Consider the following 14,778-nt stretch of genomic DNA (forward strand, 5'->3'; position numbering starts at 1 on the left):
GGTCCCCCAAAGCCTCTTCCTGAATGCGGTGTCTCAATCCTGAATATCTATGCCCCTAATATAAAAGCACCCACTTATGTAAAAGAAATATTACTAGAACTCAAGGCAGACATCAAACCACACACACTAGTAGTAGGAGACTTCAACACACCTCTCTCTCCAAGGGACAGGTCAATCAGACAGAAACCTAAAAGAGAATTAAGAGAATTATTGGAGGTAATGAAGCAAATAGACTTAACAGACATCTATAGAACATTCCACCAAATAAGAAAGAATATACCTTCTTCTCTGCAGCTCATGGAACCTTCTCAAAAATTGACCACACACTTGGAAACAAAGGAAACCTCCACAGATACAAAAAAATATCAGTGTCCACCTGTGTCCTATCTTATCACCACGGATTAAAGTTAGAAGGCAACAACAGTGCTACCCCCAGAAAGCCGACAAACTCATGCAAACTGAACAGTCAACTACTGAACCACACCTGGGTCAAGGAAGAAATTAAGAAAGAAATTAAAGTCTTCCTTGAATTTAATGAAAATAAAGAGACAACATACTCAAACCTATGGGACACAATGAAAGCAGTGCTAAGAGGAAAGTTCATAGCACTAAGTGCCCACTTAAAAAAAAAAAACAGAGAATGCATACACTGGGGACTTAACAACACACCTGAAAGCTCTAGAAAAAAAAAAGAAGCAGACGCGCCCAGGAGAAGTAGAAGACTGGAAATAATAAAACTGAGGGCTGAAATCAACAAAATAGAAACACAGAAAACAGTCCAAAGAATCAATGAAACAAAAAGCTGGTTCTTGGAGAAAATCAACAAGATCGACAAACCCCTATCCAAACTAATTAAACGACAGAGAGAGAACACGCAAATAAATAAGATCAGAAATGAAAAGGGGGACATAACCACAGACACAGAGGAAATTCAGAAAATCATTATATCTTACTACAAAAGCCTGTATAACACAAAACTGGAAAATGTAAAAGAAATGGACACTTTTTTAGATAAATACCATATATCAAAGTTAAACCAGCAGCAGGTGAACAATCTAAACAGACCTGTTGGTCGCGAAGAATTAGAAGCTGTTATCAAAAACCTCCCTACCAAAAGAAGCCCAGGACCAGATGGTTTCAATGTGGAATTCTACCAGAACTTCCAAGAAGATCTAATACCTATACTCCTTAATGTATTCCACAATATAGAAACAGAAGGGTCATTACCAAATTCCTTTTAGGAAGCTACAGTTACTCTGATACCAAAACCACACAAAGACTCAACCAGGAAAGAGAATTACAGGCCAATCTCACTCATGAACACCAACGCAAAAATCCTCAACAAAATACTGGCAAACCGAATTCAAGGACACATTAGAAAAATTATCCATTATGATCAAGTAGGCTTCATCCCAGAGATGCAGGGCTGGTTCAACATACACAAATCTATCAATGTAATCCACCATATAAATAAACTGAAAGAAAAAAAACCATATGATCATTTCATTAGATGCTGAAAAAGCATTCGACAAAATTCAACACCCCTTTATGATAAAGGTCTTGGAGAGAATAGGGATACAAGGGTCATACCTAAATATAATAGAAGCTATTTACAGCAAGACAACAGCTAACATTAAATTAAACGGAGAAAAACTCAAAGCCATCCCACTAAAATCAGGAACACGACAAGAATGTCCACTCTCTCCATACCTCTTCAATATAGTGCTTGAAGTTCTAGCAATAGCAATAAGACAACATAAGGAGATCAAGGGGATTCGTATTACAAAGGAAGAAGTTAAGCTTTCGTTATTTGCAGATGATATGATAATATACATAAGTGACCCCAAAAATTCTACCAAAGAACTCCTACAGCTGATAAACACCTTTAGTAATGTGGCAGGATAAAAGATCAACTCCAAAAAATCAGTTGCCTTCCTATACACTAAGGACAAGGAAGCAGAGAGGGAAATCAGAGAAGCATCACCTTTCACGATAGCCACAAACAGCATAAAATACCTTGGGTAACCCTGACCAAGGAAGTGAAAGATTTATTTGACAAGAACAATAAGTCTTTGAAGAAAGAAATGGAAGAAGACACCAGAGAATGGAAGGACCTCCCTTGCTCTTGGATTGGGAGGATCAACATAGTAAAAATGGCAATTCTACCAAAAGCAATCTATAGATTCAATGCAATCCCCATTAAAATCCCATCAAAATTCTTCACAGATCTGGCGACGACAATAATCAACTTTATATGGAAAAACAAAAACCCAGGATAGCCAAAACAATCTTATACAATAAAGGATTGTCTGGAGGCATTACCATCCTTGACTTCAAACTCTATTACAGAGCTACAGTATTGAAAACAACTTGGTATTGGCATAAAAACAGAAAAGTCGACCAAAGGAATCGAATAGAAGACCCTGATTTTAACCCACAAACCTATGAACACCTGAATTTCGATAAAGGAGATAAAAGTATACAATGGAAAAAAAAGAGAGCATCTTCAACAAATTGCGCTGGCAAAACTGGATGTCAATCTGTAGAAGAATGAAAATAGATCCATATCTATCTCCATGCACAAAACTCAAGTCCAATTGGATTAAAGACCTCAATATCAGTCCGAACACACTGAACCTGATAGAAGAGAAAGTGGGAAGTACTCTACAGCACATGGGCACAGGAGACCACTTCCTATGTATAACCCCAGCAGCACAGACACTAAGGGCATCATTGAATAAATGGGACCTCCTGAGACTGAGAAGCTTCTGTAAAGCAAAGGACACTGTCACTAAGACACAAAGGCAACCCACTAACTGGGAGAAGATCTTCACCAACCCCGCAACTGACAAAGGTCTGATCTCCAAAATATATAAAGAAATCAAGAAACTAGACCGTAAAAGGCTAATCAACCCAATGATAAAATGGGGCAATGAGCTGATCAGAGAATTCTCAACAGAAGAACTTCAAATGGCCAAAAGACACTTAAGGTCATGCTCAACTTCCTTAGCGATCAGGGAAATGCAAATCAAGAGAACTTTAAGAGACCATCTTACGCCTGTCAGAATGGCTAAAATAAAAAACACCAATGTTAGCCTTTGCTGGAGAGGTTGTGGAGAAAGGGGTACACTCACCAATTGCTGGTGGGAATGCAAACTTGTGCAACCACTCTGGAAAGCAGTGTTTCGGTTTCTCAGGAAATTCGGGATCAACCTACCCCTGGACCCCGCAATACCACTCTTGGGAATATACCCAAGAGAGGCCCTATCATACAACAAAAGTATATGCTCAACTATGTTCATAGCAGCATTGTTTGTAATAGCCAGAACCTGGAAACAACCTAGATGCCCTTCAACGGAAGAATGGATGCAGAAAGTATGGAATATATACATATTAGAGTATTACTCAGCAGTAAAAAACAAGGACTTCTTGAATTTTGCATACAAATGGATGGAAATAGAACACACTATCCTGAGTGAGGTAAGCCAGACCCAAAAATAGGAACATGGGATGTACTCACTCATATTTGGTTTCTAGCCATAAATAAAGGACATTGAGCTCATAATTCATGTTCCTAGAGAAGCTAAATAAGAAGGTGAATCCAAAGACAAACACATAGGCATCCTCCTGAATATTAACCTTCATCAGGTGATGAAAGGAGACAGAGAAAGAGACCCACCCACATTGGAGCATCGGACAGAAATCTCAAGGTCCAAATCAGGAGCAGAAGGAGACGAAGCACGAGCAAGGAACTCATGACCGCGAGGGGTGCACCCACACACTGAGACAATGGGGATGTTCTACCGGGAACTCACCAAGGCCAGCTGGCCTGGGTCTGAAAAAGCATGGGATAAATTTGGACTAGCTGAACATAGCGGACAATGAGGAAGAATGGGAACTCAAGAACAATCACAGTGGGTTTTTGATCCTACTGCACGTACTGGGTTTGGGCGAACCTAGGCAGTGTGGATGCTTACCTTATGAGACCTGGATAGAGGTTGGTGGTCCTTGGGCTTCCCACAGGTCAGGGAACCCTGATTGCTCTTCGAGCAGATGAGGGAGGGTGACTTGATTGGGGGAGGGGAGGGAAATGGGAGGCGGTGGCGGGGGGGAGGCAGAAATTTTTAATAAATAAATAAATTAAAAAAAAGAAGTTAGAGCTAAACGGCCAAGCAGTGATTTGATTAATACAGTTTCTGTGTGATTATTTCAGGGAGAAGCAGCCGGGAACAAACATGCACCCTCCTTTTACAGATTTAGTCTGTTTGTTCCAATTTGATTTTTGTTATTGTTGTTAATTTATTGAGCCTTTATGAAGCCTTATTGACAAATACCACATTTGCACGTTTTCACACATCCACAAATGTGACTTACATTATATTCTCCCATGGCTTATATCTGTATCACTCTCCAATCTCCATTGCCTACACATGGCTAAGAGTCTCCCATTGGGTCTGTAATTTCTCTACCAGATTCCACATGTGAGCACATATATGGTGTTTACCTGTGTGAGACTGCCTTATTTCACATAACATGATGACCTGCAGTTCTGTTCATTTCCTGGCAAATAATAGAAATGGTGACAGAAAATATATTTCTCTGAGAATGTATTCAACACTGGGGCACGTATAGTAGCAACTGTCCCTTCGTGTTCTGCAGCTCTACACAGGGACCGAGCTCCTAAACTGCTTCAGAAATTTGTTAGTGACAGAGGACTGGACTCAGAGACAAAACCCAAGTGGAGAATCTACTTTTGGGGAAAATTGTTTTTATTCTTTTCTTTTACGTGTACAAGTGTTTTACCTGCATGTATGTTTGTGTGGTGTGTGCATGTCTGGTGCCCACAGAGGCCAGAAGAAGGTATCAGATTCTCTAAAATTGGAGTTAAAATCAGTAGTGAGCCCCCAAGTGAATGCAAGGAATCAAACTCGGGTCCTCTAGAAGAGCCACTAGTGCTCTTAACTGCTGAGCCAACTCTACAGCCCCTTTACTGAGAATTTAAAGGTAAATACCTTGGGAGAGTGTTGCATACAATCGAAATTCTAAAGATATTTAAATACTCATGTTACGGTCTCTGTTTTACACAGTTTTTGTGAAAGATCAGACATTTCAAACAGGAATTTTTAAATACTCAAGATGAGCTACTGAATAAAATCTCTACGACATGCAAATTTGCATTTCAACCTATTAACAGATCCTGCCACTTAATATAACAGCACACAGAAGATTTTTGCATTAAGCACACCTGCTTCAACACCTTCTGTCCTCTGATGTTCTCAAAAGACTCCCTGGAATGTAGTTCCAGGAGGCACCAAGTCTGGACCTGAGAAACAAAGGAGTTTGACATTTCTCCAACCTTCTCTCCTCCTGAAGTGTCAATCACTATATTTCCCGACAAACATCAGGATGTAATTAGTCATAATTGAACCCACTTAGATTTCAGTGAAGGCCTGACAAGCCTAATAATATCTAAAACATCACTGAGGTGATGTCTCCAAGCAACACCATCTTGCGGGGTTTCCTCGTATCCCAGCTCTGTGTGGGTGTCATAGGGAACTCACTGATCTTCATGCTGTATGTGTACAGCTTCTTAGTCAGATCCCGCCTTAGCAGACCTATCGATCCCATTTTCATGCACCTGGTGCTTGTCAACATGTTGACAGTCATATTTGCTATGATATCATATATCATGTCATCCTTTGGAGTCAGACACTTTCTGGATGATGCCAGCTGTAAGGCAGTTTTATATGTGTTCAGAGTCACCCGGGGTTTGTCCATCTGCAATACCTCCATTCTAAGCACGTTCCAAGCCATCACCATCATTCCCAGTAACTCTAAGTGGGCATGGATTAAGCCTAAACTCTCTACATGGACTTGTTGCTCCTTCCTGTTTGCCTGGCTCATCAACCTGCTCATATATGTGCACGTCATTGAGACTGTGGTAGCTAAAATCAATTACACTGATGTTGGTGATGGATATTATCATGTTTACTGTAAAATAGGACTAACCGATCTCCGCAATAAAGAATTATTACTGGGTGTTATCCTAACAGGAGACGTTCTCTTTATGACCATCATGATGTTGACCAGTTTCTATATGGTGACTCTCCTTTACAAACATCGCAAGGGAGCCCGGCATCTCCGTAGCCAAAGCCTCTCCTGCAAGACAGCTCCTGAGCACAGAGCCACTCACAGCATCTTGCTGCTGGTGAGCTGTTTTGTGATCTTTTATTTGTTAAACAACTTCATCACCCTTTATGGGTTTTATACACATGAAAGAATACCAACATTGGGGGTAATCGTTGTAATTGTGTCGTCATTCTACCCCACTGTCTGCCCATTTTTACTACTGAGCAATAATAAAATAATTTCCCTGAAGGCGTAAATCACAAACAATGCCACACCAATTCGGGGTTATGATTATTAGGGTGGTATTTATTTAAAGGGGAAAAAACTTACAGATCACTGTCCCAGGCAACAGCCCTCTACGCAACCAGGAAAGGAGTCTAGTCGCAGGCGGAGCAGGAAGTGAAGAGAGAGAGAAGAGGGAAGTGGCCGCTTTTTTAAAGGGAGAGAAACCACGCCCCAGTGGGCTGGTACCTCAGCGGTGATAGGCTGGAGGAGTGGGAGGACCTCCCGCAACACCTCCCCCTTTTGTTTAAATAAGAGAGTTCTAAACCTACTATGAAATTATATACAATAAGTACAAATATCCTATTCTAACTAGCTTAGGTCTTGTATAATAAATAACTTGGCCAAGTCATGAGAGAAAGTAACTACATTTATATAGTCTTCAACCCCATCGAAGATCTGAGAAGGGAAATAATGTTACCTGGGTAATTAGGAAGTTCAGTAAAACAACTTCCAAAACATGCAACAAATTACAGAGACAACTAGCTACCTGGGCAATCACCCAAAGTCACATTAGCAGCGTTGAAGCAACCAACTTTGGCTAAGGCCTAACATAACTGACATACCATTTTCTAAGGCAAGCAACTTTTCAAAACTATCTTACTCTGTCTTGGCAGGATATGACAGTCCTGTTTTATCCATTGATGCATGCTCTGTATCTTTGTCAGTTGTTGAGGTATGGGCATTTCTTTGCCCAAACGCCAGTTCTGCCAAAAAGAAAGGCTCCAGGTGGAGTGTCTTTGGTGCTCAACATTCTCTCGGGAATAGAGTGGTGTTGCCAGGAGCAGTTGTGTCTCACTACCACAAAACTCTGAGTTAGATTAAAGGCCATTTTCTACAGCTCTTTGAAGAAGTTGAAGATTATCTATCTATACTGAGTATAATCTCTATATATCTAAAGAACCTGATTAGTCTATTATAAATGACAAACTTAGATGACTATTAGTCTATATAATTCTCAATATCTATCTAACTTAAAGACTAAGACTGATAAACGACTGTGAAACAAATGAGGACAATGACCTCCAAATATAAACAATGTACAAATATACATTGCAGTAGGTAAATATATATCAATACACAATCATTATATAAGTATCTTAATCAGGGGTAGAAATGTACACTGCAATATGGTAAATATATACAATATATATATATATATATCAATACAATATATGTCAATACATAAAAAATGTTTTAAACAGAGGTAGAAATATGCATACGTACAATAGTCAATATAATTTAACTTTGTATCAATATACAAGAATCTATACCAATGTATTTGTCTAAAAACAGTAACTCACAATTACAAATCTATTATCCCATCATCTCTCTTTTTTTTTTTTTCAAAATGATCCCTGAGCGTATAAAATTCCTCCCCCAACTCTCAATCGTATACTAATTATAATCAATCCCTAAATGATGTCCCTAAACCCAAGGGCAAACTTTACTGGGAGAGGGGACGTCGTCCTCTAGAATTACTTCCAGCTGTCATGGGGGCGACGTTCTTTCTGGGGGATCCTGTGAAAGTAAAATGATGGTTAAATTTCAAGATCAATGTCTTTTAAAATTGCCAATAGTCTCTGAGTATTTTGTGCAGGTCTGGCCAAAATGTTGTATAAGATGTGCACCATTTCAGCTAACCAAGTTGGAACTGTCTTGTGCAGCTGGTACCAAAAGCAGGTCTTGTAGTAGTGCTATCAGTATCATGACGTCATATCAACCAGGTGGAGTTGTTGTTATGGGGCCCCATCTTCTTCCTGGAAACTTCAAATGTCACTTCAGGAAAAACTCATTGTTCATTATGAAAAACTTAAACATTAATCATATAGACATATATAGACATATATATATATATATTCAATGAAAGACATGATAGATATATTCAATGAAAAGTATGATAGATATGAAGAAAAGCAAAGATGTTTTCTAAACTCATATTTCTTTCTGTCCCATATCATGGCTCTTGACATGAGACAGAAACTCCAGAAACTCTGGGTTTTTCTCTTACTAACAGGCTTGGAATTGGAGAGGGACTGAGCCAGAGTCCAACTTCAAAACCAGCTTTATAAATTTAGAAATATGGTTTAATATTACTTACACAATCCATTCAGTTGTCTTGATATTTCCTATTGGGCAGGTATTTTTCCATCTGTCAGTATCCAAACATCCAGGGTCCCTTGAATTTCTCAAAGATGAGTGTTTTCCTGTGGAGATAAGAACAGAACCCTGCCCCCATTCTATGTTTTTCTTACCACCTGTATGAATATCATCATTGTGGATGAGTTGTCATTTCTCCTTTCCAAGAGGTTTCTCCTCTTCAAATCAAAACTTTATTAATTTTGATGGTATCCACAATTTTTCTTCTCCTGTGGAAACAAGAGCAAAACCCCTTCCCCAACGTAGCACATCTCCTGGCTTCCACTGAGAGGTCAGCACATCTTTGAAATAAATCGGTTGATTTAGTTCAGCAGACTTTTCCATTATCCAATGTCTTTCTGCTGCTGTCGTTCCTTTCTCATTAGCGTTAAGAAAATTCAAGGTTAATAAAGCATTATGTAATCTATTTCTGGGGGTATTTTCAGTCCCTTTCTGTTTGTTCAGCATATCCTTTATAGTACGATTTGATCTTTCTATAACTGCCTGACCTGTAGGATTATTTGGTATACCTGTAATGTGTTTTATATTATAATAATCAAAAAAGCGTTTCATTTTCTTAGATACATATGCTGGACCATTATCTGTCTTTATTTGTGCAGGTATACCCATGATGGCCATAACTTCCAATAAATGTGTGATTACTGAATCAGCCTTTTCTGAGCTCAGGGCAGTAGCCCATTGAAAACCTGAATACGTGTCTATGGTGTGGTGTACATATTTTAATTTACCAAATTCCATAAAGTGGAACACATCCATCTGCCAGATTTCATTTCTCTTAGTACACTTTGGCATAGTCAGCCGCCAAGCCGAACTTGGGGCCGCCAAGCCGAACTCGCGGCTGCGAGTGGGGAAAGGAGAGGTTCTAAAACCAAACGTTGGGCGCCAAAATGAAGGCGTAAATCACAAACAATGCCACACCAATTCGGGGTTATGATTATTAGGGTGGTATTTATTTAAAGGGGAAAAAACTTACAGATCACTGTCCCAGGCAACAGCCCTCTACGCAACCAGGAAAGGAGTCTAGTCGCAGGCGGAGCAGGAAGTGAAGAGAGAGAGAAGAGGGAAGTGGCCGCTTTTTTAAAGGGAGAGAAACCACGCCCCAGTGGGCTGGTACCTCAGCGGTGATAGGCTGGAGGAGTGGGAGGACCTCCCGCAACATTTCCCAGTTTATTTCTTCTTTATCAATACTGAGAGTTACTTGTTTTCAAAGAGCATTTGGTGGATGATATGAAGGCCAGATGTCCTCCTCAACAAACAAATCTCTCTAATGATGTATGTGATAAGGTGAAAGCTGTGTGGCTCTTGAATCCTTGATATGGTCCATGTTAGAATTCACAAAAGTTGTACATTTACCAATTTTAAATTTTTAATATTATGTCTCAATAAAAAGTATGTCCATAACATTTCAATAATTACATATTTATTGTCCATTTAATATAATACTTTGGAGTTTTGAAAAAAAGGTGGTCATGGGGGCTGGAGAGATGGCTCAGAGGTTAAGAGCATTGCCTGCTCTTCCAAAGGTCCTGAGTTCAATTCCCAGCAACCACATGGTGGCTCATAACCATCTGTAGTGGGGTCTGGTGCTCTCTTCTGGCCTGCAGGCATACACACAGAAAGACTGTTGTATACATAATAAATAAATATTTTTTTAAAAAAAGAAAAAAAGGTGGTCATGTTTAACTCTATGTGACACCCACATACATTTTACACATGATCGTACACACATACAAAGACAGACAGGCAGACAGACAGATAGAGAGATAGACTTTTCAACATGTGGTTTTTTATTTTGATATTTTGACCAGGCTAAGCTCAGTAAATCTGGCTGAAGAAAGGGAGGGAGGATTGTAGGAACCAGAGGTGTCAAGGACATCACAAGAAAGCCTACAAAATCGATTAACCTGGGCTCGTGACGCTTGCAGAGTTTGAATCAACAACCAGGGACCTGCTTAGACTGATGTAGGCCATCTGCATGTCTCTGACACTGTGTAGCTTGGTCTTCTCATGGAATTCCTAACAGGGAGAGCAGGGGCTGTCTCTGACTCTTTTGCTGACTTTTGGGACCTTATTTCTCATACTGGGTTGCCTTACACAGTTTTAATACACAGGGAGGTGCTTAGTCTTAATGCAAATTGATATACCCTGTTTTGTTGATGTCCATGGTAGGCTAGATGTTTTCTGAACAGAAATGATGGGGGAGTGGATGGGATCAGAGGAGGTCAGGGAGTGAGATGAGAAGAGAAAGGGAAAACTGTAGCCAGGATATAAAAATAAGTAATTATTATATAGCCACTTTGGACATCAATATGGCAGTGTCTCAGAAAATTGGGAATCGATACGCCTCAAGACCCAGTTATACCACTTTTGGGCATATAACCAAGGATGCTTGATTATATCACATGGACACTTGCTAAACTATGTTCGTATCTGCTTTATTTGTAATAGCCAGAACCTGGAAACAACCTAGATGACCCTCACAGAAACATGGATGATGAGAAAATGATACAATTACAAAATAGAGTATTACTCAGTTGTTAAAAATAATGACGTCAGGGCTGGAGAGGTGGCTCAGAGGTTAAGGGCACTAACTGCTCTTCCAAAGGTCCTGAGTTCAATTTCCAGAAACCACATGGTGGCTCACAACCATCTGTAATGAGATCTGATGCCCTCTACTGGCCTATAGGATATATGTAGGTAGAATACTGTATACATAATAAATAACTAACTAAATCTTTAAAAAAATTGACATCAGGAAATTTGAAGATCAATGGTTGGAACCAGAGCAATAATCATCCTGCGTGAGGTATCCCAGACCCAGAAAGACAAACATGGTATGTAGTCACTTATAACTGAATATTCTCTGTAAAGAAAGGATATCTGTGCAACAATCCACAGACCCAGAGAGGCTATTTAACAAGGGAGGCCCAAGGGGGCTGCATGAAATTTGTTGGTCAGGGGAAATAGAAGAAATCTCATGGGTGGTCTGGGGGCAGGTAGAGATGAGAACATGCAGGATCAGTTTGGTGGGAGGATGAAGGGGGAGAGTACTGAAAGAGATGACTGGTAGGTGGAGGGATGTAGTACAAATTCTAATTGGTCTTAATAATAAAAACCCAGAGTCAGATATTAGGGGGTGAAAGCTGAAAGATCGGAGAAGCAGAGCCGCCAGCCAAGAGAGTTCTAACCTCTATGAAATCCTCAGACCAAAAAGGGCTGTCTCCTCCTGCCTAATATTCCTCTCTCTCCACCTCCCCTGAGCTGGAAACAAAGTTACATGCCACCACTGCCTGACCTTTATGGTTCACTATGGTTAGCTCTGCCCTCTGATCTTCAGGCAAGCTTTATTTGTTAGAGCACAAACAAAATATCACCACAGAGGGACACTTCAGGGTCAGGTAGAAACCTACTGGAAGAGAAACTCCCAGGAATCTACAAAGATGACCCTAGGTAAGCCTCCGAGCAATGGTGAATGTGGAGCCTGAACTGGCCATCTCCTGTGACCAGGTGGGAATTCTAATGGAGGGATTGGGACCACGGCCAGTCTCACAAACTTTGACCTACAGTCTGCCCTACGTATGGGATGTGTGGGGTAGGTAGGAGGGGATTGCAGAAGTGGCCAATTAATATCTGGTCCAGCCTCAGACCCATATCACAAGGATGAACCCACTCCTGACACTGCCTGAAGTTCCAAGGACCCAGAGACTGGATATCCCAAAGACCTAGGAGAGAACCAAACACAACTGAAGAGAAAAAGTCAATATAAAGATGCCTAATGATATTCTGCTGTACGCGTAGACTGATGACCATCCCAATTGTCTTCAGAGAGTCTTCATCCAGTAATTGATGGAAACAGATGCAAAGACCCAATGCCACACATTGGATGGTGCTTAGGCAATACTACTGCAGAGGAGGAAGAATTATACAAGTCAAGGAGATCAAGGACATGACAAGGGAACACACAACAAGAACTAACCAGGGCTCATAGAAGCTCATCGAGTATGGATCTATAGCTAGGGGGCTTGCATGTGTGTGACATATGCTAAGCCCTCCACATATGTGACTGTTGTGTAGATTGGTTTACATATGGAAATCCTAGTAGTGGAAGCAGGGACTGTCTCGAATGCTTTGCCTGGCTTTTGGTACCCTGTTCCTCATACTGGATTTCCCTGACCAGTCTTATGATGTGGGAGGGTTTTCTGTTTTGTGTTGATTTTATTGGTTAATAAAGAAACTGTCTTGGTCATTTGATAGGCCAGCCTTTAGGTTTGTGGAGTAGACAGAACAGAATGTTGGGAGAAAGAAGCAGAGTTAGTCAGACGCCATGGAGCCAGCTGCCAGGTCAAACATGCTGAATCTTTCCCAGTAAGCCACCACCTCGTGCTGCTACACAGATTATTAGAAATGGGTTAATCAAGATGTGGGAATTAGCCAATAAGAGGCTAGAACTAATGGGCCAGGCATTGTTTAAGTGAATACAATTTGTGTGTTGTTATTTCAGGTGTAAAGCTAACCATGCAGGAGCCAGGCAGGACGAAAAGCAGGCCTGCCTGCCGCTCCTTCTACAAATGGTGCCCAACGTGGGGCTCAAACCCATGACCCTGAGATTAAGAGTCTCATGCTCTTGCCTCTTACTATAAATGGCACCCAGACGTGGATAACAGAAAGCCTCATTAAAGCTTGGGAAATAATAGAGTAAAGCATGGCTTCTTGGTAGCAGCAATTTCTTGGGTCTGCTCTGTTTGCCAGAGGCAAGCAAGTGCTCTCATCTAAGAGAGGCTTCCTGACTCAGCTTTAGCTGCAAAACCCTGTAGCTATTAAGAGGTCCTGCTACAAAACACTTAAATGGTGTTGATAAAAGCTGACTGCTTGCTTGTTTGTTTTCAACAAATATTCCAAAAATAGGAAACAGTTATGCTGTTTTGAAATGCTGGCATTCTGGTTTGTCCTGTCTGGGCAAACTCTGACTCTTTCAGACAGGCAGTCTGACTGAGTGTGGTCTGTGAGCAGAATGCTGCAGCTTGCTTGCTGGCAGGGACCTTGAAACACTATAGTGTGGTGGCAATGAACATCGCTCTGGCCGGTACCTCAGCCACAAGCCTGGAATGAAAGAAAGCTAAGGAACGGGCTGGATCTAGCCGTCAAAGCCACGGCTTTAATCCTACCCATATTGCTTAGTTAATTAAAGGCTCATGTGGTCAGAAAAAGAAGAGAGATATACAGTAAAGATGAAGAAAAACTCTAAATGGTTTACACTGTGTTAAAAAAAATATATGCTGGCTTGGGAGAGAAAAGAAAAAGGTTAGAGTTCTTAAGAGTAAAAAAGAAAAAAAGGAGAGTAATTGTTGTGGTGGTACACACCTTTAATCCCAACACTTGGGAGGCAGAGGTAAAGTAACCTCTAAGAAGTCAAGGGGCAGAGTTAGATTGACCTCTATGACGTCAAGGTGTTGTAGCACATGCCTTTAATCCCAATGCCTATGAGGCAGAGACAGACAGATCTCTGTGAGTTCAAGGTGTGGTAGCATACACGTTTAATCCCAGCACTGGAAAAGCAGAGACAGGGGGTAATCTCTGTGAGTTCAAAAACAGCCTTGTCTACAGAGTTATTCCAGGACAAAGATATACAGAGAACCTGTTTCAAAAAATAAAAGTAAAAATATACGAAATAGAGGTTAAAACAAAGTCACACAAAGATGGAAAATACACAGAGAATCTTGATACTGTGTGCTATTATGCTCTCTTTGAATTGTTTGAATGCTGAGGAAGGAGCAAAAGCTGCTAAAAGATATTTGTTTATAAATGCTGCTGAACTAATCCAAGATAGATATTTTGAATATACCTTGACCTCAGAATTTGGATCTAAGGATATGATACTTTGGAAAAGAGATTCTTCTGTTGTTTTCACAGAGGATGAGACCCTGTGGATTACTTCTATCCCAATCTGGTATGATGGACCACGCCCTCCTGAAAGGTTACTGTGAACACCTTCAGAAAATTATTTCATTCACCTGCCAACTGAGATGAATGTAGCAGACAGGTTATACCATGAAAGACCTGAATAACAGCGCCCCCATTCAGCATGAAGAAGTTTGGAGAGAAATAACTGTGCCTATATTCCCAAATATTGTTTATAAATGTTCTTTTACATTTAAAGGGAAATATGATAGAGATATGAATAATTTGCATTTGTATAGATTTGACTTT

General features: G+C 40.5%; 1 protein-coding gene across 1 annotated transcript; it reads left to right on the forward strand.

The window, feature by feature from the left end:
• The first annotated feature begins 5,488 nt into the window (after positions 1-5,488).
• On the forward strand, positions 5,489-9,797 carry LOC121449904 (vomeronasal type-1 receptor 90-like). Its single transcript, XM_041654567.1, has 2 exons — positions 5,489-6,367; positions 9,729-9,797. The coding sequence occupies exons 1-2, from the start codon at positions 5,489-5,491 to the stop codon at positions 9,795-9,797; spliced, it is 948 nt and encodes a 315-aa protein (XP_041510501.1).
• The last annotated feature ends 4,981 nt before the right edge of the window (positions 9,798-14,778 follow it).

Source organism: Microtus oregoni, unplaced genomic scaffold (assembly GCF_018167655.1).
Source record: "Microtus oregoni isolate MIOR12 unplaced genomic scaffold, Mior012 000006F_ref0000085, whole genome shotgun sequence".
Lineage (NCBI taxonomy): Eukaryota > Metazoa > Chordata > Mammalia > Rodentia > Cricetidae > Microtus > Microtus oregoni.

What these genes read in the sequence shown, in the direction of transcription:
- LOC121449904 (XM_041654567.1), top strand. Translation starts at nt 5,489, where the DNA reads ATGTCTCCAAGCAACACCATCTTGCGGGGTTTCCTCGTATCCCAGCTC. An exon ending in TACTGAGCAATAATAAAATA is followed by an intron (nt 6,368 to 9,728) that starts ATTTCCCTGAAG and finishes ACCTCCCGCAAC; the next exon opens with ATTTCCCAGTTTATTTCTTC.